This window comes from Salvelinus namaycush, chromosome 21 (genome assembly GCF_016432855.1).
Source record: "Salvelinus namaycush isolate Seneca chromosome 21, SaNama_1.0, whole genome shotgun sequence".
Classification (NCBI taxonomy): domain Eukaryota; kingdom Metazoa; phylum Chordata; class Actinopteri; order Salmoniformes; family Salmonidae; genus Salvelinus; species Salvelinus namaycush.
In genome coordinates, this window is record NC_052327.1 from 49,773,838 (window position 1) to 49,800,440 (window position 26,603).

General features: G+C 44.4%; 2 protein-coding genes across 11 annotated transcripts in view; both read left to right on the forward strand.

The window, feature by feature from the left end:
* LOC120066453 (ubiquitin-conjugating enzyme E2 Q2-like) overlaps positions 1-13,639 on the forward strand; it is a 28,222-nt gene extending 14,583 nt beyond the window's left edge. For 2 of the 5 annotated variants that reach the window (XM_039017830.1, XM_039017831.1), the window contains exons 6-14: positions 2,156-2,227; positions 2,350-2,434; positions 4,907-4,967; positions 5,078-5,168; positions 5,275-5,333; positions 6,833-6,881; positions 7,085-7,180; positions 7,283-7,349; positions 7,463-11,242. In XM_039017830.1, the coding sequence (XP_038873758.1) occupies positions 2,156-2,227; positions 2,350-2,434; positions 4,907-4,967; positions 5,078-5,168; positions 5,275-5,333; positions 6,833-6,881; positions 7,085-7,180; positions 7,283-7,349; positions 7,463-7,494 (612 nt within the window). In that variant the 3' untranslated portion in view covers positions 7,495-11,242. Of the gene's footprint in view, positions 1-2,155; positions 2,228-2,349; positions 2,435-4,906; positions 4,968-5,077; positions 5,169-5,274; positions 5,334-6,832; positions 6,882-7,084; positions 7,181-7,282; positions 7,350-7,462; positions 11,243-13,552 lie in introns of those variants that run through there. The other 3 variants (XM_039017833.1, XM_039017834.1, XM_039017832.1) reach the window with 2 other exon arrangements.
* An 11-nt stretch (positions 13,640-13,650) lies between these two features.
* LOC120066452 (UDP-glucuronosyltransferase 2A1-like) lies at positions 13,651-23,980 on the forward strand. Of its 6 annotated transcripts, none has more exons than XM_039017828.1 (3): positions 13,651-13,757; positions 22,031-23,079; positions 23,293-23,866. In XM_039017828.1, exons 2-3 carry the CDS (start codon positions 22,052-22,054, stop codon positions 23,864-23,866), a joined length of 1,602 nt encoding a protein of 533 aa, XP_038873756.1. In that variant the 5' UTR covers positions 13,651-13,757; positions 22,031-22,051. The 6 variants fall into 6 exon arrangements, with proteins under 6 accessions (XP_038873756.1, XP_038873753.1, XP_038873751.1 ...); XM_039017825.1 differs by having other exon boundaries at positions 13,668-13,780; XM_039017823.1 differs by lacking the exon at positions 13,651-13,757 and adding an exon at positions 14,726-14,812.
* Positions 23,981-26,603: the final 2,623 nt, after the last annotated feature.

The following is a 26,603-nucleotide window of genomic DNA, read 5'->3' on the forward strand; positions in this document are numbered from 1 at the left end:
CTCCCCCCTCCCTCGCTCTCTGTCGGTCTCTCTCCCCCCTCCCTCGCTCTCTGTCGGTCTCTCTCCCCCCTCCCTCGCTCTCTGTCGGTCTCTCTCCCTCCCTCGCTCTGTCGGTCTCTCTCCCTCCCTCGATCTGTTGGTCTCTCGCCCTCCGCTCGCTCGCTCTCTGTCGGTCTCTCTCTCGCTCTCTGTCGGTCTCTCTCTCGCTCTCTGTCGGTCTCTCTCTCGCTCTCTGTCGGTCTCTCTCTCTCTCTCTGTCGGTCTCTCTCCCTCCCTCGCTCTCTGTCGGTCTCTCTCTCTCCCTCTGTCGGTCTCTCTCCCTCCCTCGCTCTCTGTCGGTCTCTCTCTCGCCCTCCGCTCGCTCGCTCTCTGTCGCTCTCTGTCGGTCTCTCGCTCTCTGTCGGTCTCTCGCTCTCTGTCAGTCTCTCGCTCTCTGTCGGTCTCTAGCTCTCTGCCGGTCTTTCGCTCTCTGTCTGACTTGCTCGCTCTCTCTCTGTATGTCTATCTACACTGAGCGAAAATATAAACGCAACATGCAACAATTTCTAAGATTTTACTGAGTTACATTTCATATAAGGAAATCAGTCAATTGAAATATATTCATTAGGCCCTAATCTATGGATTTCACATGACTGGGAATACAATTATGCGTCTGTTGGTCACAGATACCTTTAAAAAAAACAGGGATGTGGATCAGAAAACCAGTCAGTATCTGGTGTGACCACCATTTGCCTCATGCAGCGCGACATCTCCTTCACATAGAGTTGATCAGGCTGTTGATTGTGGCCTGTGGAATGTTGTCCCCACTCATCTTCAATGGCTCTGCGATGTTGCTGGATATTGGCGGGAACTGGAACACGCTGTCGTACACATTGATGCAAAGAATCTCAAACTTGCTCAATGGGTGACATGTCTGGTGAGTATGCAAGCCATGGAAGAACTGGGACATTTTCAGCTTCCAGGAATTGTTTACAGATCCTTGTGACATGGGGCCATGGATTATCATGCTGAAACATGATGGCGGCAGATGAGTGGAACGACAATGGGCCTCAGGATCTCTTCACGGTATCTCTGTGCATTCACATTGCCATTGATAAAATGCAATTGTGTTCATTGTCCGTAGCTTATGCCTGCCCATACCATAACCCCACTGCTACCATCGGGCAATCTGTTGACATCAGCAAACCGCTTGCCCACACGACGCCATACATGCTGTCTGCCATCTGCCGGGTACATTTGAAACCAGGATTAATCCGTGGAGAACACACTTCTCCAGTGGCCATCGAAGGTGAGCATTTGCCCACGGAAGTGTGTAACAGCGACAAACTGCAGTCAGGTCAAGACCTTGGTGAGGATGACGAGCACGCAGATGAGCTTCCCTGAGACGGTATCTGACAGTTTGTGCAGAAATGATTTGCGTTTCCACTAGTTACCACAACTACAGTCAAAATTTGGCTATGTAGTAAAAATATATAAATATAAGGTTAAGTTTAGGATTTGATCCTGAGTCGCTTTACCACAGATATATCCTCCAATCACAAAGGTTATATAAATATTGGAACTTTTCTTTCTCCACAGATCGTGTTGGTGTCTGGTTACTAAGCAACCATTTTTTTGTTTTTCCATACAAAACCATTCTGTCAAACTACATTTTCACCTACATTTTCACCTTTCATGGCATTTCCAACTACAAACAAACAACTTTCCTTCCTAACAGCTAAACGTTTTTTGTTTTTGACTTTGTTATAAATCCTATTCTACTTTCGAGGCTCCTCCGCATGTTGTCATGGGAAAATATGAATGTTATTTCCAACAACCAATGAGCAGCTCCTCTGGAAATCATATTGAATGCTGAGATTTCTGAAAGACAATTCTCTTTGGCAATATGATCCAAGAAGTAGAATGTTATACTGGTTACCCAGACTGTCTTTACCTTGCATGTTTTTTGAAAATTGCTTCTTGTAATTGTGCAAGTAAGCGTTACATTGTACTGTGTACACTTTGCTGTATATTACTTATTTTTACTATTGTTTTGCTATTTGTTAACATTTAGTTTTTATCTTTCTAACTTTTTATTATCTTAATGAAGCACTTCCTACTGCATTTTGTACAAAATGTGCTGTATTAATAAAGTTGAATGTGCTTTGATTTGAAGGAGAACCTGGCCATCCTAGAGAAGATCCGTAAGAACCAGAGGCAGGACCACTTGAACGTAAGTGCTCATTCGGTAAGGCGTCTTTCTTATTTTTCGGGGGGGGGGGGGGAACGAGAACATTTCCACCGTTTTATAGTCTCTTGTCTTGCTCTAAGGTACCCTGGTTCTGATCCGTGTTGTGATGCCTGTTTCAGGGTGCCGTTTCTGGTTCAGTTCAGGCGTCTGATCGTCTCATGAAGGAACTCAGGGAGATATACAGATCACAGAGTTACAAGACAGGTGAGCGATCGAACAGGTCAGAGTTACAAGACAGGTGAGAGATCGACAGGTGAGAGATCGACAGGTCAGAGTTACAAGACAGGTGAGCGATCGACAGGTCAGAGTTACAAGACAGGTGAGAGATCGACAGGTGAGAGATCGACAGGTCAGAGTTACAAGACAGGTGAGAGATCGACAGGTGAGAGATCGACAGGTCAGAGTTACAAGACAGGTGAGAGATCGACAGGTCAGAGTTACAAGACTGGTGAGCGATCGACAGGTCAGAGTTACAAGACAGGTGAGCGATCGACAGGTCAGAGTTACAAGACAGGTGAGAGATCGACAGGTCAGAGTTACAAGACAGGTGAGCGATCGACAGGTCAGAGTTACAAGACAGGTGAGCGATCGACAGGTCAGAGTTACAAGACAGGTGAGCGATCGACAGGTCAGAGTTACAAGACAGGTGAGCGATCGACAGGTCAGAGTTACAAGACCGGTGAGCGATCGACAGGTCAGAGTTACAAGACCGGTGAGCGATCGACAGGTCAGAGTTACAAGACAGGTGAGCGATCGACAGGTCAGAGTTACAAGACAGGTCAGAGTTACAAGACTGGTGAGAGATCGACAGGTCAGAGTTACAAGACTGGTGAGCGATCGACAGGTCAGAGTTACAAGACAGGTGAGAGATCGACAGGTCAGAGTTACAAGACTGGTGAGCGATCGACAGGTCAGAGTTACAAGACAGGTGAGCGATCGACAGGTCAGAGTTACAAGACAGGTCAGAGTTACAAGACAGGTGAGAGATCGACAGGTCAGAGTTACAAGACTGGTGAGCGATCGACAGGTCAGAGTTACAAGACAGGTGAGAGATCGACAGGTCAGAGTTACAAGACTGGTGAGCGATCGACAGGTCAGAGTTACAAGACAGGTGAGCGATCGACAGGTCAGAGTTACAAGACAGGTCAGAGTTACAAGACAGGTCAGAGTTACAAGACAGGTCAGAGTTACAAGACAGGTCAGAGTTACAAGACAGGTGAGCGATCGACAGGTCAGAGTTACAAGACAGGTGAGAGATCGACAGGTCAGAGTTACAAGACAGGTGAGCTATCGACAGGTCAGAGTTACAAGACAGGTGAGCGATCGACAGGTCAGAGTTACAAGACAGGTCAGAGTTACAAGACAGGTGAGCGATCGACAGGTCAGAGTTACAAGACAGGTGAGAGATCGACAGGTCAGAGTTACAAGACAGGTGAGAGATCGACAGGTCAGAGTTACAAGACAGGTGAGAGATCGACAGGTCAGAGTTACAAGACAGGTGAGAGATCGACAGGTCAGAGTTACAAGACAGGTGAGAGATCGACAGGTCAGAGTTACAAGACTGGTGAGCGATCGACAGGTCAGAGTTACAAGACAGGTGAGAGATCGACAGGTCAGAGTTACAAGACAGGTGAGAGATCGACAGGTCAGAGTTACAAGACAGGTGAGAGATCGACAGGTCAGAGTTACAAGACAGGTGAGAGATCGACAGGTCAGAGTTACAAGACAGGTGAGAGATCGACAGGTCAGAGTTACAAGACAGGTGAGAGATCGACAGGTCAGAGTTACAAGACAGGTGAGCGATCGACAGGTCAGAGTTACAAGACAGGTGAGCGATCGACAGGTCAGAGTTACAAGACAGGTGAGCGATCGACAGGTCAGAGTTACAAGACAGGTGAGCGATCGACAGGTCAGAGTTACAAGACAGGTGAGCGATCGACAGGTCAGAGTTACAAGACAGGTGAGCGATCGACAGGTCAGAGTTACAAGACAGGTGAGCGATCGACAGGTCAGAGTTACAAGACAGGTGAGCGATCGACAGGTCAGAGTTACAAGACAGGTGAGCGATCGACAGGTCAGAGTTACAAGACAGGTGAGCGATCGACAGGTCAGAGTTACAAGACAGGTGAGCGATCGACAGGTCAGAGTTACAAGACAGGTGAGCGATCGACAGGTCAGAGTTACAAGACAGGTGAGCGATCGACAGGTCAGAGTTACAAGACAGGTGAGCGATCGACAGGTCAGAGTTACAAGACAGGTGAGCGATCGACAGGTCAGAGTTACAAGACAGGTGAGCGATCGACAGGTCAGAGTTACAAGACAGGTGAGCGATCGACAGGTCAGAGTTACAAGACAGGTGAGCGATCGACAGGTCAGAGTTACAAGACAGGTGAGCGATCGACAGGTCAGAGTTACAAGACAGGTGAGCGATCGACAGGTCGGAGTTACAAGACAGGTGAGCGATCGACAGGTCAGAGTTACAAGACAGGTGAGCGATCGACAGGTCAGAGTTACAAGACAGGTGAGCGATCGACAGGTCGGAGTTACAAGACAGGTGAGTGCTGGCCTGGCTTAGCACCTCATTGGCCCTAACCCTTCAGTGATTGTAGATCTGATGATGATAACATGTTGATTTAACAGTGATGTTCACCTGCATATCTTGTTATTCATTTCCAGGTATTTATTCAGTGGAGCTAGTCAACGACAGTCTTTATGAATGGCACGTCAAAATAAGAACGTAAGTATTCAAATCCAGGTATTATTTCTTAGAGCTGTGGTAGCTTCCCCTGTTTCCTAGCTGTCTAAGTCTGGATAATATTGTGTAATCATCCTGTCATTATTTTACAGGGTCGACCCAGATAGTCCGTTGCATAGTGACTTGCAGGTTCTGAAGGAAAAGGAAGGGGTGGACTACATTCTGCTCAGTTTCTCATATAAAGTGAGTTTCATTCGTTGATTAGATTTTGTTTTTATAAATGAATTGGTTTTTATGAGGCGGGAAAGAGGTTTTGCGATCGATGTGTTTTCTTGTTTGACTCTTGCAGGATAACTTTCCTTTTGATCCTCCGTTCGTACGGGTCGTCTCTCCTGTGCTGTCCGGAGGGTGAGTGCTACTCAGTGAAGTCTGGATGGACTTATTGTCCTACGCTTCTGTTTTTACCCTAGAGTATTCTGTCTGTCCTTTTCTTCATGTCCCTGAACGTGATCTAGTGAATTCTGTCTGTCCTTTTCATCATGTCCCTGAACGTGATCTAGAGTATTCTGTCTGTCCTTTTCATCATGTCCCTGAACGTGATCTAGAGTATTCTGTCTGTCCTTTTCATCATGTCCCTGAACGTGATCTAGTGAATTCTGTCTGTCCTTTTCATCATGTCCCTGAACGTGATCTAGTGTAGTCTGTCTGTCCTTTTCATCATGTCCCTGAACGTGATCTAGTGTAGTCTGTCTGTCCTTTTCTTCATGTCCCTGAACGTGATCTAGTGTAGTCTGTCTGTCCTTTTCATCATGTCCCTGAACGTGATCTACTGTATTCTGTCTGTCCTTTTCATCATGTCCCTGAATGTGATCTACTGTATTCTGTCTGTCCTTTTCATCATGTCCCTGAACGTGATCTAGTGTATTCTGTCTGTCCTTTTCTTCATGTCCCTGAACGTGATCTAGTGTCCCTTTTCTTCGTGTCCCTGAACGTGATCTAGTGTAGTCTGTCTGTCCTTTTCATCATGTCCCTGAACGTGATCTAGTGTATTCTGTCTGTCCTTTTCTTCATGTCCCTGAACGTGATCTAGTGTATTCTGTCTGTCCTTTTCATCATGTCCCTGAACGTGATCTAGTGTCCCTTTTCTTCGTGTCCCTGAACGTGATCTAGTGTATTCTGTCTGTCCTTTTCTTCATGTCCCTGAACGTGATCTAGTGTATTCTGTCTGTCCTTTTCATCATGTCCCTGAACGTGATCTAGTGTAGTCTGTCTGTCCTTTTCATCATGTCCCTGAACGTGATCTAGTGTATTCTGTCTGTCCTTTTCTTCATGTCCCTGAACGTGATCTAGTGTATTCTGTCTGTCCTTTTCATCATGTCCCTGAACGTGATCTAGTGAATTCTGTCTGTCCTTTTCATCATGTCCCTGAACGTGATCTAGTGAATTCTGTCTGTCCTTTTCATCATGTCCCTGAACGTGATCTAGTGTAGTCTGTCTGTCCTTTTCTTCATGTCCCTGAACGTGATCTAGAGTAGTCTGTCCTTTTCTTCATGTCCCTGAACGTGATCTAGTGTAGTCTGTCTGTCCTTTTCATCATGTCCCTGAACGTGATCTAGAGTAGTCTGTCCTTTTCTTCATGTCCCTGAACGTGATCTAGAGTATTCTGTCTGTCCTTTTCATCATGTCCCTGAACGTGATCTAGTGTAGTCTGTCCTTTTCATCATGTCCCTGAATGTGATCTAGTGTATTCTGTCTGTCCTTTTCATCATGTCCCTGAACGTGATCTAGAGTAGTCTGTCTGTCCTTTTCATCATACTTTAGCTTCTGCTAAATGACTAAAATTAGATGGGCCAAATTATTTTCTGGTTCGTTAACCAGTCTTGGTACTTCTCTGTCCTGTATTTCAGGTACGTTCTTGGCGGAGGGGCCTTATGTATGGAGCTTCTCACAAAACAGGTCTGGATTTTAATACTATTCATACATTGTTTATCCCTAACCAAAGTTCCTGAAGAAGCTGTCTGTTTCTCTTTGCTCAATTGTCTTTAAAAAAATATATATATATTTTTTAGTCTGTTCTCCTCCTCACCTCCTCTCCTTCATTGCCACTGATCTGATGAGGTTTCAGACAGACCAATTAGTATTTCTTTGTGTTGTTCCAGGGCTGGAGCAGTGCCTATTCCATTGAGTCCGTCATCATGCAGATCAATGCGACCCTCGTCAAAGGAAAAGGCAGGGTGCAGTTCGGAGCCAATAAGGTAAACGACTGTAACCGTTGGTAAACATTTAGATATTTTGTCACACCATTTGAGGTTGTTGAAGATGATTCTAATCTGTATTTTCACCTCATATTCTTCTAGAATCAGTACAGTTTTGCCAGGGCACAACAGTCATACAAATCCCTGGTGCAGATTCACGAAAAGAATGGTAAATGATCCTCATTGGACTATCGATCCATATAAACATGAATGAAAATAGACGACGATGATTATACAAATCCGTGGTTGTTGTGGCAACCTTGTGTGTTATTTTTTTTCCAGGCTGGTACACACCTCCTAAAGAAGATGGGTAAAGAGTTCACTCATTCTCCCTGGGAACATAATGTATTTTTTGGGTAAAAAAACAAACAATATATTTTTAATTTCTTTTGGAACTATTTTCTCCCTTCTGACTTATTGGGAGTTATATCATCTTTCTTGTGGAAACCAACTGGCAAATTCTTCCGTTTGGCCTGTCGTCAGCTCAGTAGACCAGTATCTCCCCTCTGCCTGGCCCAACAACGGGCTCGACTGTCTCTCCTCCCTCCTGTATCACTCCACTTCCCCCTTAGTACTTCACCTGAGGAGAATGTCTGTTATAACTGAGGGGCTCGGCGGTCCTCCTGCATCACTCCACTTCCCCCTTAGTACTTCACCTGAGGAGAATGTCTGTTATAACTGAGGGGCTCGGCGGTCCTCCTGCATCACTCCACTTCCCCCTTAGTACTTCACCTGAGGAGAATGTCTGTTATAACTGAGGGGCTCGGCGGTCCTCCTGCATCACTCCACTTCCCCCTTAGTACTTCACCTGAGGAGAATGTCTGTTATAACTGAGGGGCTCGGCGGTCCTCCTGCATCACTCCACTTCCCCCTTAGTACTTCACCTGAGGAGAATGTCTGTTATAACTGAGGGGCTCGGCGGTCCTCCTGCATCACTCCACTTCCCCCTTAGTACTTCACCTGAGGAGAATGTCTGTTATAACTGAGGGGCTCGGCGGTCCTCCTGCATCACTCCACTGCCCCCTTCACCTGGGCAGAATGTCTGTTATAACTGAGGGGCTCGGCGGTCCTCCTACATCACTCCACTGCCCCCTTCACCTGAGGAGAATGTCTGTTTATAACTGAGGGGCTCGACGGTCCTCCTGTATCACTCCACTGCCCCCTTCACCTGAGGAGAATGTCTGTTATAACTGAGGGGCTCGGCGGTCCTCCTGCATCACTCCACTGCCCCCTTTACCTGAGGAGAATGTCTGTTTATAACTGAGGGGCTCGGCGGTCCTCCTGTATCACTCCACTGCCCCCTTCACCTGAGGAGAATGTCTGTTATAACTGAGGGGCTCGGCGGTCCTCCTGCATCACTCCACTGCCCCCTTCACCTGAGGAGAATGTCTGTTATAACTGAGGGGCTCGGCGGTCCTCCTGCATCACTCCACTGCCCCCTTCACCTGGGCAGAATGTCTGTTATAACTGAGGGGCTCGGCGGTCCTCCTGCATCACTCCACTGCCCCCTTCACCTGGGCAGAATGTCTGTTATAACTGAGGGGCTCGACGGTCCTCCTGCATCTTTTATACATGCACATCATCTCTTCACATTTTGTTTTCCCTTATCTCTCTCAATGTGGAGAACAGCTTTTTCTCCTTCCATACATGCGCTGGTTTGACGACTTGGGCTCGACTAACGGATCATCTTGCTCAGTTCCTCCTCGGTGAGAGAACCTACCTACTGTACAGCAGACAGGTCTGACTAGAGATGGTTTGTTCGTATCCACAACCACCACCACCTGTTTTTAGTGTGAAGCTGTAAGCTTTACAGCCAGCCACAGCGTTGGCAGTTGGATTTGAACTGAAACCTCTGTGGTGACAGTTGGATTTGAACTGAAACCTCTGTGGTGACAGTTGGATTTGAACTGAAACCTCTCTGTGGTGACAGTTGGATTTGAACTGAAACCTCTCTGTGGTGACAGTAGGATTTGAACTGAAACCTCTGTGGTGACAGTTGGATTTGAACTGAAACCTCTGTGGTGACAGTTGGATTTGAACTGAAACCTCTCTGTGGTGACAGTTGGATTTGAACTGAAACCTCTCTGTGGTGACAGTTGGATTTGAACTGAAACCTCTCTGTGGTGACAGTTGGATTTGAACTGAAACCTCTCTGTGGTGACAGTTGGATTTGAACTGAAACCTCTCTGTGGTGACAGTTGGATTTGAACTGAAACCTCTCTGTGGTGACAGTTGGATTTGAACTGAAACCTCTCTGTGGTGACAGTTGGATTTTAAAGCGAAAATGAAGGAAGATGGAGGATCACTTAAGACGTTTCAATGATGTCATCTTTAGTGACGCTGCTCCTTTTTCTCCCCTGACTTTGTGTAATATTTACTGGTACAAAATGCAGACGTTGTTTAAAAGAAATAGTATATGCTTAAATGTATTGTTATTCTGCTTGCTGGCTTTTTTTGTTGCTTTTTTAAAATGTCCCAGCAGTAACATCATGTGCCAGATTGGTGACAAAATGGTGGGTGCCTAGGATGCAGGAAGGGGTCTCCCAAATGACACCCTAGTACCTAGATAGTGCACTTCTTTTGACCTTTGCCCTATGGGAATGAAAAAGCAGGATATGGACAACATTCTTACGAAAGCAAAGTAACTCTGGATCATTCATTTTTTTTCTGATAAACGTGTTGGTCAAAAAATACTGCACGATGTAGGAAATGAGTTGCCATTTTGGGATGAAATCTACCACTGCGTACTATCTCCCTGCTGTCCTGTATGATGCGACTGTTGATCCTCAGTTACATCACACCTGAACATATTTTTTTTTAGAATGGTTAAGTGAGCTAGCTCCACCAAGCGCCTGTCATGTCATGACCACTGTTGTGTTCTATTTAAGGGGATCACATAGTTGCATCACCAGCTTGTTACCGTAGTTGCATTACCAGCTTGTTACCGTAGTTGCATTACCAGCTTGTTACCATAGTTGCATTACCAGCTAGTTACCGTAGTTGCATTACCAGCTAGTTACCGTAGTTGCATTACCAGTTAGTTACCATAGTTGCATTACCAGTTAGTTACCATAGTTGCATTGCCAGTTAGTGACCATAGTTGCATTGCCAGTTAGTTACCATAGTTGCATTACCAGTTAGTTACCATAGTTGCATTACCAGCTAGTTACCATAGTTGCATTACCAGCTAGTTACCATAGTTGCATTACCAGCTAGTTACCGTAGTCTGCTTTAACTGGAGATTGAAGCATTGTGAGTCTTACATAGTTGTATGTTTTCAATAGATCATATTTTGAGTTATTAAAGGACAAAGAGTTTTCATTGAGCTAGTATACCAGTAGTGAGTTTTATTAGGGTTAGTTTTATTGGGTGATATATTCTAAATTCTATAGCTACCTAAATTGAAACGCAGTTAACTATACTGAACAAAAAATATAAATATGATTTTACTGAGTTACAGTTCATATAAGGAAATCAGTCAATTGAAATACATGAATTGGTCCCTAATCTATGGATTTCAAATGACTTGGCATAGGCCCACCCAACTTGGGAACCAGGCCCACCCCCAGCCAATCAGAATTAGTTTTTCCCCCAAAGGGGTTTTATTACAGACAGAAATACTCCTCAGTTTCATCAGCTGTCCGGGTGGCTGGTCTCAGACGATCTAGCAGGTGAAGAAGTCAGATGTAGAGAGGAGCTGGTGTGGTCACACGTAGTCTGTGGTTGTGAGGCCGGTTGGACGTACTGCCAAATTCTCTAAAACGAAGTTGGAGGCGGCTTATGGTAAAAAAATTAACATTCAATTCTCTGCCAAAAGCTCAGGTGGACAATCCTTGCTGTCAGCATGCCAATTGCACACTCCCTCAACTTGAGACATCTGTGGCAAAAACTGCACATTTTAGTGGCCTTTTATTGTCCCTCGTACAAGGTGCACCTACGTAACGATCATGCCATGTAATCAACTTCTTTATATGCCACACCTGTCAGGTGGATGAATTATTTTGGCAAAGGAGAAATGCTCACTAAGAAGGATGTAAACACATTTGTGAACAAAATATGACAGAAATAAGCTTTTTGTGCATATGGAAAATTTTGTGGATCTTTAATTTCAGCTCATGAAACATGGGACCAACACTTTACATGTTGTGTTTTTGTTCAGTATGTATGGAGAGGAGCTCTCCTGACCTGGCAAAATAATAACATCTTAAGATGCATCCTAAATTGCACCCTATCGCTCCCCATATGGCTCCGGTCTAAAGTAGTGCACTATATAGGGAATAGGGTTCTCTAGGGCTCTGGTCTAATGTAGTGCACTATATAGGGAATAGGGTTCTATAGGGCCCTGGTCTAAAGTAGTGCACTATATAGGGAATGGGGTTCTATAGGGCCCTGATCTAATGTAGTGCACTATATAGGGTTCTATAGGGCCCTGATCTAATGTAGTGCACTATATAGGGTTCTATAGGGCCCTGGTCTAATGTAGTGCACTATATAGGGAATAGGGTTCTATAGGGCCCTGATCTAATGTAGTGCACTATATAGGGAATAGGGTTCTATAGGGCCCTGGTCTAATGTAGTGCACTATATAGGGAATAGGGTGCCATCTGAAACACTGCTAGGGTCTTATCTGCATGTCCACCTCCATGCTTTTTGGCTTGTACCAGAAACATGGGTATGTGCTGGTCTTTGTTGTCTTTAGCCCCTAATACATATATCTAGGCTAGGCTACTATGGGTTTTTATTTCTGAGTGCGACAGGAGGTCTTTAAATATATCTTGTCTGTAATGGTAAGTATATTTTTTGCACAAAATGGCAAGGATGTGCCTCAGAAGTCAATACACCTGAACTAACAAATCAAGTTTTTTTTTTTTTTCTGCTTCTTTTCATTTTTTAAGACCTCACCTTTTCCGAATCAGAGGAAAATCTGTCTTTCTAAATGTAACTATTATGTCCTTTTAAAAAAAAATTGTTCAATTGATACCTGAATCATACAGGCTCCCAGAAAGGTGGCGAATGACGACGAAGCCACGGGTAGTTCACATTTCTAGGGGTCGACAGGGCAGAAGGGGGTGGTAGTTTAGTAGTACGTCTACTTGGCTCCGTATGACCGAGATTACGTCCCAAATGGTACCCTTTAATTCCCTAAATAGTGCACTAATTTTGACCAGGACCCATAGGAGCTGTGGTCTAAAGTAGTGCCCCTACATAGGGAATCCGGTACCGTTTGGAATGAAGCCAAAGCTTTGGTCCGTTACTTCTGCACAGAATTTATGTCTTGTGGTGTGATTTTCCCCCATCTTTTTTTTAGAGTAACTTAGTTCAGCTCAGTAGAACTTTTCTCTCACGTTTATGTAACTGCTTCCCACTTGATACCCAAGCCCTGTCCAAAAAACAAGCCCTAGTCCTCCCCCCCACCTACCCCCAGACACCGGTGGGATCTGAGGATGTATGTATCAAGTGTCTCACAGTGGGAGTCTTGATCTAGGAGCGTTTCTCTTCACAGATAATTATGAAATGATGACATGGACAAGGAGGGATCAGATCCTAGATCAGATCCCCATACTCTTGAGATGCTTGATACGGACTCTGATACAAATTTGATAGGTTTAAGCAATATGCTCTGATAGGGGCTAGGTGAATATATTGCCACATTTATTACACGTGTCCAATCTTCTCAGATCTCCACAAGTGTCTGGGGGGCGGGGGGTAGGTAGAGGGGCTAGGGGTTGATTCTGGACAGGGCCCAAATCTCTGGACAGAGGCGGAGGGCGGGGTATAGGAGCTCATTCACTTTGGGAAGAGTCAGTTCAGTCATTCATTCTGTGATTTTTAAATAGGTTTTGCACGTTTCTCTGTAACTGAACAATGTTTTTGATAAAAAGGTTAATCTGTCTTCTCTCTCTAGACTAATTGTAAAATCATTTTCTGGTCGTCAACAAATGGTTGGGACAGATTGTCAAGTTTTGCACCGTTGGCATGCTTTGTTTTTTTTGTTTTCAAGGGACATTTTGACCATGTACAGTAATTTGTAAACTTGCATCAAGTTTATGAATAAAGAATTTAAAGATTATTTGTCGGTGATTTATTACTTGATTTGTTACTTGGCAACCGAAAGCTTCAGTCAGGGTTGGAGATTGGGGCTTGAAGTCATCATGACAATTTTTTGGGGGGGGTTTGCTTATAGTATTCCTTCACAGCCAACAGGGGGCACTGTTTAATGTTTTACAGCTTGTGCTCAAGCAGCTGCTCAGGATAATACAGTGTGTACTTTGTAAAACACACAGATGCCATTTGGGATAGATGTTTTGCAAATGTTTCCCAATCTTCTCTGATAGGGTGAAAACTAAATTGTTTACCCGCTTGGGTCCACAGGACCAGAAACACTGAGATGGATTTAACATCCAGACACAATGAGTGCTGGGTAAGAGCAACGACAACGAGTGCTGGGTAAGAGCAACGACAACGAGTGCTGGGTAAGAGCAACGACAACGAGTGCTGGGTAAGAGCAACGACAACGAGTGCTGGGTAAGAGCAACGACAACGAGTGCTGGGTAAGAGCAACGACAACGAGTGCTGGGTAAGAGCAACGACGAGTGCTGGGTAAGAGCAACGACAACGAGTGTATCTATTAAGGAAAGTAAATTGGTTAAAAACGAAAAGGAACAAGGGATAGCTTGCTAGTTGTCAATTCATTGGTTCTGAGTGTCTATAGTACTCCGAAATATGGCACTGCCAGTCTGTTCTATCATACCCAACTCATTGTCGTGCCAAACTGATATTAGAATAGGCAAGAGCACACATTGATCTGCGACCAGGCTTTGGTGGGAGAATCTCGGTGGAGAAAAGGCCATTTTTACAAGACAGCAAGTTTAATCCAAATATGACGCTAAAAGGGATGGCCTGGTTGGATGCATAAAAACACTTTACTAAACTCTACGAAAGTAGAAGCAGATCATTTCCTTTGGTTGCAAAAGTATTTTTTTTGTATCATAATAAATGCTGCTTTTGTAATTTATGCTACTAGATTTAACACCATATGATCAATCAGTTGTTTGTGTGACGCCTCATTGTTGAGTTTCTGCCATATTCCTTCTCATTCTAGCCTCATTATTGATGGCCAGGCAGTGACCAGTGTCTATTTTATTTAGTATGTAGCTAGTATAATTGAGTTTTTCATTTAAAAAAAATGTGCTTTGTTTAATTTGTAAGTGATAATGTCACTCAAAACCTATTGCTCTGCAGGGATAAATCCATGCTGGATTAAGAATGACCGATTCTCACATTCCGATGCAACCTAGAACTGTCAGGTCAGTGAATATGAACCGGCCCCTTGCGGCAACAAGAACCCATCTCTAAGTGTCTCTGAACGCATCAGGTTTCTGGGACCTGTGATACAGAATCTGTTACCTTTATTGTTGGTACTTAACTTTTTAATTCATTTTCACTTTTAACTCTTAAGTCTAGCCTCATTCTTCAGAATAACTTTCAGTCGATTCTGATTTGGTTGATTTCGATGGTCCATTGAACTTTACAGTACTTTAACAGTCGACAACACTTGTGTGAGGATCGCCTGTCTATGCCGTCGCTATGATTACCGGACTGTCTGCCTCTGCTTTTGTATCCTAATCAAAGGTAAGTTTACAGATATGTCATTTCTTCTATTTTACATGTTTGTTGATGTTTCATTTAACATGTTGTAGTTGATCTAGCCTGGTCCCAGATCTGTTAGCCTCTTTGGTCATTACCATAGGAATTGGCAAGACCCCAGAAACAGTTCTGGAACCAGGCTAGAATTGATCCAACTTGAATATTGTCCAATGGGAAATGCAGTGTCTGGTTGAATATTATATTCCCAGCAGGGTTGGAGTCAATTCCATTTCAAGTTCAGTCAATTAAGGAAGTACACTGAAATTCCAATTCTCCACAACGTTTTTTCGATGAGGAAAATTTGGAATTGATTTTCTGAATTTACTGGAATTGATTTAACCCCAAAACAGTTTGGATTTAAGTATAACTGATGCCTTTAGTGAGAGGTCTAATGCCCTGCTTCTCGGGTGGTTTAGTTACGGACTACGAGGTGAGTTTGTAACGATGATGCTGTGAGTCCAGAAACAGGTGCAGGTGAAACGATTAAATAAAAAAACGAACAGGAAACAAGACAGCATGAAAACAGGAAACAATACCTACTGAGGAATGAACATAAGGGACATATAAAGGGGAGGTAATGAGGAAGGTAATGGAGTCCAGGTGTGAATCGTGATGATCTGCAGGTGAGAGTAATGAAGGATGCCAGGTGTGTGTAATGATGAATCCCAGGACCGGTGGGTAGTATTCCGGCGACGTCGTGCGCCAGAGGGGAGGCGCAGGAGTAGACGTGACAGTAGGCACGCCCGTCCCCCCTCACGGACGCGCGGCTCCTGCTACAGGACGACGCCGACCAGGGAGGTGACCCTGAGGACAAGGAGCGGGTCGGTCCGGGCGGCGAAGGTGGAAATCACAGATGATGTTGGAATCCAGAATGTCCTCCACCGGAACCCAACACCGCTCCTCTGGGTGAACACAGGGGTCTCACTGCGGTGGCGGTCTGCCTGTTCCTTTTGACGATGGGCGGTGCGCTGGAGTCTCACATGCGCGTCGCTCCACACTTCTTCTGCGCGCCGGTACCACTTTTCAACTGCAGGAGCGTCGATCTCGCCCGGGGTCCACGGGGCCAGGGCTGGCTGAAAACCCAGAGCACACTGGAAGGGGGTCAATCCAGTAGAGGAGTGACGCAGCAAGTTCTGGGCATATTCTGCCCATGGTAGGAATCGTGCCCACTCACTCTGCAGGTCCTGACAGTGACTCCTCAGGAACCTCCCCAGTCTTGTTTCATCCTCTTCACACCGTTGGGTGTAGGCCGGTACCCGGAAGTCAGGCTGACCGTGACCCCGAGCTTCTCCATTAAGTCCCTCCATAGTCATGTGAATTAGGGGCCACGGTCGGGGGGCGAGGTATGTTGATCAGTCTCACGTCGCTGTGGAGGAATTTTGGTCCACTTTTCCATGCAGAACTGCTTTAACTCAGCGACATTTGTGGGTTTTCAAGCATCAACTGCTCATTTCAAGTCCTGCCACAACTTCTCAATTGGGATCAAATCAAAATCCGGTGTAGACCTTACCATGAAATTACCATGGCTTCTGGTTGGGATATGTACGCACGGTCACTGTGGCGATGACATCGTCGATGCACTTATTGATGAAGCCGGTGACTGAGGTGGTGTACTCCTCATTGCCATTGGATGAATCCCGGAACAGATTCCATTCTGTGCTAGCAAAACAGTCATGTAGCGTAGTATCCGCGTCATCTGACCACTTCCGTATTGTAGTATTGAGCGAGTCACTGGTACTTCCTGCTTTAGTTTTTGCTTGTAAGCAGGAATCAGGAGGATAGAATTATGGTCAGATTTGCCAAAAGGAGGGTGAGCAAGAGCTTTGTATGTTTCTCTGTGTGGAGTAAAGGTGGTCTAGAGTTTTTTTTTTCTCTGGTTGCACATGTGACATGCTGGTAGAAATGAGGTAAAATGGATTTAAGTTTGCCTGCATTAAAGTCCCCGGCCACTAGGAGCACCGCTTCTGGATGAGCATTTTCTTGTTTGCTTATGGCCTTATACAGCTCGTTGAGTGCGGTCTTAGTGCCAGCATCGGTTTGTGGTGGTAAATAGATGGCTACGAATAATATAGATAAACTCTCTTGGTAGATAGTGTGGTCTACAGCTTATCATGAGGTACTCTACCTCAGGCGAGCAATACCTCGAGACTTCTTTAATATTAGACATCGCGCACCAGCAGTTATTGACAAATAGACACACATCCCCGTCCCTCGTCTTACCAGATGTAGCTGTTCTGTCCTGCCGATGCACGGAAAACCAAGCCAGCTCTATATTATCCATGTCGTCATTCAGCCACGACTCAGTGAAACATAAGATACTACAATTTTCAATGTCCCGTTGATAGGATAATCTCGAACGAAGATCATGCAGTTTATTTTCCAGTGATTGCACGTTGGCCAATAGAAGGGGTGGTAGAGGCGGGTTACCCACTTGCCGACAAATTTTCACAAGGCACCCCGATCTACGCCCCCTGAAATTTCCGTCTTTTCTTCAGGCGAATGACGTGGATTTGGGCCTGGTCTCGGGAGAAGCAGTTGCGTCGGACTCATTAAAGAAAAATAATCTTTGTCCAGTTTGAGGTGAGTAATCTCTGTTCTGATATCCTGAATCTCTTTTCGGGTCATACGAGACGGTAGCAGCAACATTGTATACAAAATAAGTTACAAACAATGCGGAAAAACAAACAAAATATCACAGTTGGTTAGGAGCCCGTAAAATGGCAGCCATTCCCTTCGGCGCCATTATAATGGGGGTCTGGACTTTGACTGGGCCATTCCAAAACTTCAATTTTGTTGCTTTTTAACCACTTTCATGTAGACTTCAGAGATCTCTTCTCTCAATTTATCCTCTGTGCGTGAATATTGAGAATGAGACAACACAGTAAAATGATTCATAGCTAATCAGAGAGAGAGAGAGAGAGAGAGAATTTGAGAATTTACGTACTATACTATTGTTTTAAAGGCGTCATTCACTATTAACAACGCCCCTCTTTTCACTATTAAATAATGGTCAACTATTCAGATTTTTATCGCCTTTATAATTCTAGTCTTACACAGTAATGCAAAGTGTGTGCACTGCATTCTGTACCCTCTCTAAGGCGTCATTGAGACCGTCACATGGTAATACAAGGTATAGCACAGTCATGGTCACGTGTTATAATCATTTTTCCCGGACACTCACCTTTCCTCTACTATTCTGTGTTCCAACCAAGTTCAACATGGTGCGTGCAATGCACCTTGGCTATGTTATCTTAACAGATTAAGATCATTTTATTGGTCAATTGCACACAAGGTCAACCCGAATGTTACTTACGCTTTTAACGCAAGACGCACCAGATTTTTTCCCCATCGGATCCTGGATACGAACGGGCAAGCTTCCAGTTGCTGGCTTGCCTCTCTAACCGCTAGGCTATCTGTCACCTTACAATTGCTACCAATGGCGAAGTGGGACATTTCTTTATGTATGGAACTGATATGCATTTATGCATGCTTGTTGCGAATTGTGGGACTGAACATTTTCACTTGAGCAAGCCTTTGAGTCTCATGCAACAAAAAAAAAACAGATGCAGAACTTGTTTGAACTTTAAACATGGTTTGTGTTCCAAATGGCACCCTTTCCCCTATATAGTGTACTGCTTTTAACCAGAGCCTTGGTCAGAAGTAGTGCACTATATAGGGAAAAGGGTACCATTTGGGACACAAACCATTTCTAATGTTCAAACAAGTTCTGGAATGCAGTGTTACACACACCTAATGTTTTTCTTTGCATAAGACTCTGGTTTAAAACAGTCCGCTTTGTAGGGAATAGGGTGTGATTTGCCACTGGTCACACAGAGATTGTGTAACCTCCAGACTCCCCAAGTAGTTTTGCGTTAACAAGGCACTGTTGTAGTAGAGTGGAGGAACCTAACTGACCTTTATGTCACATGTCTGATACCAACAATCAGAGGACACAACTGGACTCTCTTTCACTGATATGTGAATGAATTTAAAGTAGCTGTCTGGGCAGTTGGACAAACTAACACTGATTTGGATTTTAAAGCTGCTTGTGGACTTGGCTGATTTTGGTAGGTAATTTATCAGTTAGTGAGATAACACTGTACATTAAGGGTTTATAAAGGCTTTAATGTTACGTTAATAATGGTTATTTAAATATTTAGTTTATTTCGTTCAGTTAGTAAGTTACTGTGCCTCCAGAAAGTATTCATACCCATTGACTTATTCCACATGTTGTTGTGTTACAGCCTGAACATGTTTTTTGAAATGTTTGCACATTTATTGAAAGTGAAATACAGACATTTCTAATTTACATAAGTATTCACACCCCTGAGTCAATACTTTGTAGAAGCACCTTTGGCAGCGAGTCTTTCTGGGTACATCTCTAAGAGCTTTCCACGCCTGGATGGTGCAAAATTTGCCCATTATCAATTTTCTAAATTCTTCAAGCTCTGTCAAATTTCTTGTTGATCAATGGCTAGATTACCATTTTCAGGTCTTACCATAGATTTTCAATCAGATTTAAGTCAAAACTGTATCTCGGCCACCCAGGAACATTCATTGGTTTCTTGGTAAGCAATGCAGTGTAGATTTGGTCTAGTGTTTTGGGTTATTGTCCTGCTGAAAGGAGAATTTGTCTCCCAATGTCTGTTGGAAAGCAGACTGAACCAGGTTTTCCTTTAGGATTCTGCCTGTGCTTAGTTCTATTCCGTTTCTTTTTATCCTTAAAAACTAGTCCTTGCCGATGACAAGCATACCCATAACATGATGCAGCCACCACCATGCTTAAAACTATGAAGAGTGGTACTCAGTGATGTGTTGGATTTGCCCCAAACATAACGCTTTGTATTCAGGACATAAAGTTAATTTCTTTGCCACATTTTTTGCGGTTTTACTTTAGTGCCTTGTTGCAAACAGGATGCATGTTTTAGAATGTGTTTATTCTGTACAGGCTTCCTTCTTTTCATTCTGTCAATTAGGTTGTATTGTGGAGTAACTACAATGTTGTTGATCCATCCTCAGTTTTCTCCTATCACAGTTATTAAACTGTAACTGTTTTAAGGTCACCATTGGCCTCATGTTGAAATCCCTGAGCGGTTTCCTTCCTCTCCGGCAGCTGAGTTAGGAAGGGCGCCTGTATCTTTGTAGTGACTGGGGTGTATTGATACACCATCCAAAATGTAATTCATAAATTCACAATGCTCAAAGGGATATTCATTGTCAGCTTTAAAAATAAAAAAAGTTATATTTTTTTATAACCCATCTACGAATAGATGCCCTTCTTTATGAGGCGTTGGAAAACCTCCCTGGTCTTTGTTGTTGAATCTGTGTTTGAAATTCACTGCCCGACTACAGGACCTTACAGATAATTGTGTGTGTGTGTGTGTGTGTGTGTGTGTGGGGTACAGAGATGAGGTGGTCATTCAAAAAATCATGTTAAACACTATTATTGCACACAGAGTGAGTCCATGCAACTTATTGTGTGTGTGTAGAGGGAGGGGGGGGGGGGGGGGGACGTTCCGTTTGCATCATAAAGGAAATTTATTATGCAAAGATGGAAAACTAATTGGAAAAATGATATGTGATCTGTGTAACCTGGTGAAATCTAGTCTGTTTGTGCTAAGATACCACTCCTTGTCATGCCAAACAATGACAAGGAGCACAGGAAGTGGAACGTTTGCACAAAACCGGTTCTGGATTTCTAAGGATATAGTAGCAATAGGAGTTGATCCATGGATGCTACTCCTTAGCCGGGTTCCAGGTCTGTTTGTGCTGCCTTGCCAACTCCTACACTTAGAAAAAGGGTTCCAATAGGGTTCTTCGGCTGCCCCCATAGGAGAACCCTTTTTTGGTTTCAGGCACTGTAGGACCCCTCTGGACAGGGTTCTACATGGAACCCAAAAGGGTTTTACCTGGAACCTAAAGTGGTTCTTCAAAGGGTTCTCCAATGGGAACAGCCGAAGAACCCTTTTAGGTTCTAGATAGCACCTTTTTTTTCTAAGAGTGTATGGTGATTGTCACACCAAACAAACAGACTTGTCAAGACGGTACAAACAGATCTGGGACTAGCAGGCTTTTACATTTAATTTTTTTGTTTAACTAGGCAAGTCAGTTAAGAACACATTCTTATTTACAATGACGACCTACCGGACGGCAAAAGGCCTCCTGTGGGGACGGAGGCTGGGATTAAAAATACAGGACAAAACACAACAAGAGAGACACCACAACACTACATAAAGAGACAACAACACAGCATGGCAGCAACACATGACAACACAGCATGGTAGCAACACATGACAACACAGCATGGTAGCAACACATGACAACACAGCATGGTAGCAACACATGACAACACAGCATGGTAGCAACACATGACAACACAGCATGGTAGCAACACATGACAATGCAGCATGGTGGCAACACATGACAATGCAGCATGGTAGCAACACATGACAACACAGCATGGTGGCAACACATGACAATGCAGCATGGTAGCAACACATGACAACACAGCATGGCAGCAACACATGACAACACAGCATGGTAGCAACACATGACAACACAGCATGGTAGCAACACATGACAACGCAGCATGGTAGCAACACATGACAACACAGCATGGTAGCAACACAGCTAGCTGCTCCTCCCATCCACAACCCATTCTATGCTTCCTAATGTGATCTGCAGTAGTCAGAATATTCTCATTGAACAATGAGGTTGCATAACCATAAACCCTCTCTCAGATCAGACCTGGGTTCAACCACCATTTGAAATCTTTTAAATACTTTAAGCGTTTGCTTTTGGAGTGCCTGGAATGCCCGGATTTGTACTTTTTTGTACTTTTCTACTGGTCCCATTGTCACAGCAAAACTCAATCACAGCTAAGGTATTTGAAAATGATATCAAATAGTTTTTGAACCCAGGTCTGATTCAGATGTATCAGATATGACCTTGTGCAACTATGAGTCCATCTGAATATGACCCTGTAGAAATGGATTGGGATGATACAGTAGCTAGGTTACCTAGTAGATTAGTTGAATACTAACCCATTTCGAAACTTTATAAAAAAGGGCCAGAGAGACAATTCAATTCTCTGATTCCTATACAATTATCAGATGTTACAGAATGTGCTAAAAAACTATAGCTGACGGCTAGTTAATTATTGTGATTGATTGTTTGACATCTACTTCCTTGTATCTAATTAAGGTTTTCACTGAAGGATTCACCATGGACGGAAGGATGTATCAACCAACCCTTATCTCATTGGTCGTATTGCTCTTCACCCTGTCCAATATTGTCTATGGGGGTAAAATATTAATCTACCCAATGGATGGAAGCCACTGGGTCAACATGAGAGTCATCATCGAAGAGTTGCATTCCAAAGGCCATGACATCACAGTGCTGCGAGCGTCGAACAGCTGGTACATCAAGGAGAATTCCCCCCACTACACCACCATTACCATCCCCAACACCGGTGGCTTCGATGAAAACTTCTTTGGTGAATTTATATTAAGTAAACATCTGAAGATTCAAAGGGAGCAGGGGAAGAGTTTTTGGACCGAACTCAAGCTTCAGTCATCAATGAAGGAGACTTTTTTTGAGTTCCACAAGAACATGGCTGAAATGATCACTCGTGTCCTTGAAGACGAAGTGTTGATCCAGTCTCTCCAGGATGCTAAGTTTGATTTGGTTCTGACAGATCCTGGGATTGGTTCAGGGACGATCTTAGCCCGCGTCCTCCACCTTCCTCTGGTTTACAATGTCAGATGGACCATTCAAGGTGAAGCTCATTTGGTCATCGCCCCGTCGCCTCTCTCTTACGTCCCATACGTACCCACAGAGTTGACAGATAAGATGACCTTCCTCCAGAGAGTCACCAACATGTTAGCTTACATAATCGGGAGTTACACCTTGGCATCTATCACAGAACCCAACTACAAACCGATAGTCCAGCGTTACTTTGGCCCTGATGTCGATTACAACGCGTTTTTCCAGGAAGCAGATATCTGGCTCATGAGAAGCGATTTTGTCTTTGAATTTCCGAAACCCACCATGCCGAATATGGTCTACATTGGTGGGTTCCAGTGTAAGCCCTCCAAGCCTCTTCCACAGGACCTGGAGGAGTTTGTTCAGAGTTCCAGAGAGCATGGGGTTGTCATGATGACTCTGGGGACTTTGGTGGCAGAGCTTCCGGAAGATATCGCAGATGAAATCGCTGCTGCGTTCGCCCAGCTGCCTCAGAAGGTCATCTGGAGGTATGGATGGATAGATCCTTTAATTAATTAATTGAACAAATTATGAATAAAAATGGAGCAGGTTTTATAAGGCATGGTCCTGGACTAAAAACTATTTCAAATGTTATTCTCCATTGAGCATGCTTTTAGTCCAAGGAATTTATCTGGGCCAAGACTTAAAAACAAGTGTCAGATTTCCATGTATATCCACTGTGGTTCTCTTGTGGTTCTCAGGTATACTGGACAGAGACCCTCTACCCTGGGTAACAACACCCTACTGGTGGACTGGCTTCCCCAGAACGACCTCCTAGGACACCCCAAGATCCGGGCCTTCGTAGCCCATGGTGGAACCAACGGTGTCCAGGAGGCCATCTACCACGGCGTCCCCGTAGTCGGCCTCCCTCTCGCCTTCGACCAGTCCGACAACCTCTCCAAATTGAAGGAGAGGGGGGCAGCTAACACGGTGGATATCATCACAATGGACAGAAATGTGTTCCTGGAGGCTTTGAAGGCTGTGCTCCATGAACCATCCTACAGGGAGAACATGCAGAGGTTGTCCAAACTGCACAGAGACCAACCCATTAAGCCACTGGACAAGGCAGTGTTCTGGATCGAGTTTGTTATGAGACATAAAGGAGCTCGTCACCTGAGGACAGAGTCCTATAAGATGTCCTGGATAGTATACCACTCGGTTGATGTGATAGCGACTTTGCTGGCGTGTGTGTTACTTGTAACGCTGGTTTGCCTGGCAGTCGTAAGATGTGTTTGGCGTAAGGTGTTTTGCAGGAACAAAGTGAAAAGTGAATGATAATGTGTTTTGAGATGTGAATATTAAAATATTATCTTATCATTGCTCAATCAGCAATTTATCAATAACATTTATTGATATTTTATCAATAAAACATTGTTTTAGGATATGTGATATCTTTGTCATTCAATTTTTTTCTTCTTAAATGGATATGGATTTGAATCATCTATGCAGTATACCCAGGAGACGGGGGAAGAGATCACGATGACTTTATCATGTCCATTTACGATTGGCCCGAAATTCTGTCACCGGTAAATAGGAAGTCATCTTCTGTGAGGATCATTGTAATCATATGGCTGCTGCAGAGGTAATGGACAATCCATGTATTTTTTACCGAACATTGTAGAATCAGTAATACTATAAATCAAATCAAATTTTATTTGGTCACATACACATGGTTAGCAGATGTTAATGCGAGTGTAGCAAAATGCTTGTGTTTCTAGTTTCGACCGTGCAGTAATATCTAACAAGTAATCTAACAATTTCCTAACCATTTCACAACAACTACCTTATACACACAAATCTAAAAGGGTCGAATGAGAATATGTACATATAAATATATGGATGAGCGAGGGCCGAGCAGCATGGGCAAGGTGCAATAGATGGTATAAAATACAGTATATACATATGAGTAATGTAAGATATGTAGACAACATTAAAGTGGCCTCATTTAAAGTGGCATTGTATAAAGTGACTAGTGATCCATATGTTAAAGTGGCCAGTGATTGGGTCTCAATGTGGGCAGCAGCCTCTCTGAGTTAATGATTGCTGTTTAGCAGTTTGATGGCCTTGAGATAGAAGCTGTTCTTCAGTCTCGGTCTCAGCTTTGATGCACCTGTACTGACCTCGCCTTCTGGATTGTTGTGAACAGGCAGTGGCTCGGGTCGTTGTTGTCCTTGATGATCTTCACCTTCCTGTGACATCGGGTGCTGTAGGTGTCATGGCAGGTAGTTTGCCCCCGTTGATACGTTGTGCAGACCGCATCACCCTCTGGAGAGCCTTGCGGTTTAGGGCGGTGCAGTTACCGTATCAGGCTTGAGACCCAGAGCCTCCAGCTTGATGATGAGCTTGGAGGGTACTATGGTGTTGAATGCTGAGCTGTAGTCAATGAACAGCAGTCTTACATAGGTATTCATTTTGTCCAGATGGAATAGGGCAGTGTGATGGTGATTGCGTCCTCTGTGGACCTGTTGGGGCGGTATGCAAACTGAAGTGGGTCTAGGGTGGCCGGTAAGGTGGAGGTGATATGATCCTTGACTACTCTAAAAGCACTTCACGATGACAGAAGTGAGTTCTACGGGGAGATAGTTATTTTGTTCAGTTATCTTTGCCTTCTTGAGTACAGGAACAATGGTAGCCATCTTGAAGCATGTGGGGACAACAGACTGGGATAGGGAGCGATTGAATATGTCTGTAAACACACCAGCCAGCTGGTCTGCGCATGCTCTGAGGACACGGCTAGGGATGCCTTCTGGGCCAGTAGCCATGCGAGGGTTAACTTGTTTAACTGTTTTACTCACGCCGGCCACGGAGAAGGAGGGGGGGGGGTCGCAGTCCTTGTTACCGGGCTAGGGATGCCGTCTGGGCAAGCAGCCTTGCGAGGGTTAACTCGTTTAACTGTTTTACTCACATCGGCCACGGAGAAGGAGAGGGGGTGCGCAGTCCTTGTTAGCGGACTGCGATGTTGGCACTGTATTATCCTAAAAGCGGGCAAAGAAGGTATTTAGTTTGTCTGGAAGTGTGACGTCGGTTTCCGTGACGTGGCTGGTTTTCTTTTTGTAGTCTGTGATTTCCTGTAGACTCTGCCACATACGTCTCGTGCCTGAGCCGTTGAATTGCGACTCCACCTTGTCCCTGTACTGGCATTTCGCTTGTTTGATTGCCTTGCGGAGGGAATAACTACACAGTTTATATTCAGCCATATTCCCAGACCTCTGGTGCAACTTTTCCATGGTTAAATGCGGTGTTTTGCGCGAATTCCGCCATCTATCCACGGTTTCTGGTTAGGGTAGGTTTTAATAGTCACAGTGGGTACAACATCTCCAATGCACTTCTTTATAAACTCACTCACGAGTCAGCGTATAGGTCGATGTTGTTCTCTGAGGCTGACCAGAACATATTCCAATATGATCTAAACAATCTTGAAGCTTGGCTTCCGATTGGTCAGACCAGCGTTGACTGGTTCTCGTCACTGGTACATCCTGTTTGAGTTTATGCCTATAAAACGGTAGGGAGCAAGATGGTGTCGTGGTCGGATTTGTCAAAGGGAGGGCGGGGGAGGGCTTTATATGCATCATGGAAGTTAGAGTAGCAGTGATCCAGTGTATTAGTGCAATCAATATGATGATAGAATTTAGGTACCCTTGTTCTCAAATTTGCTTTGTTAAAATCCCCAGCTACAATAAATGCATCTTCAGGATATATGATTTCCTGTTTACATAGAGTCCAGTGAAGTTCCTTTAGGGCCGTCTTGTCTGCTTGAGGGGGAATGTAAACAGCTGTGACTATAACTGATGAGAATTCTCTTGGTAGGTAAAATGGCCGGCATTTGATTGTAAGGAATTCTAGTTTGGGTGAGCAGAAGGACTTGAGTTCCTGTATGTTATGATTACACCATGAGTCGTTAATCATGACGCATACACCCCTGCCCTTCCTCTGCCCCGAGAGGTGTTCATCGGCGCGATGCATGGAGATGCCCGGTGGCTGAACCGATACCGACTACATGTCCCGAGAGTGC

What these genes read in the sequence shown, in the direction of transcription:
- LOC120066452 (XM_039017828.1), top strand. Translation starts at nt 22,052, where the DNA reads ATGGACGGAAGGATGTATCAACCAACCCTTATCTCATTGGTCGTATTG. An exon ending in CCTCAGAAGGTCATCTGGAG is followed by an intron (nt 23,080 to 23,292) that starts GTATGGATGGAT and finishes TGTGGTTCTCAG; the next exon opens with GTATACTGGACAGAGACCCT.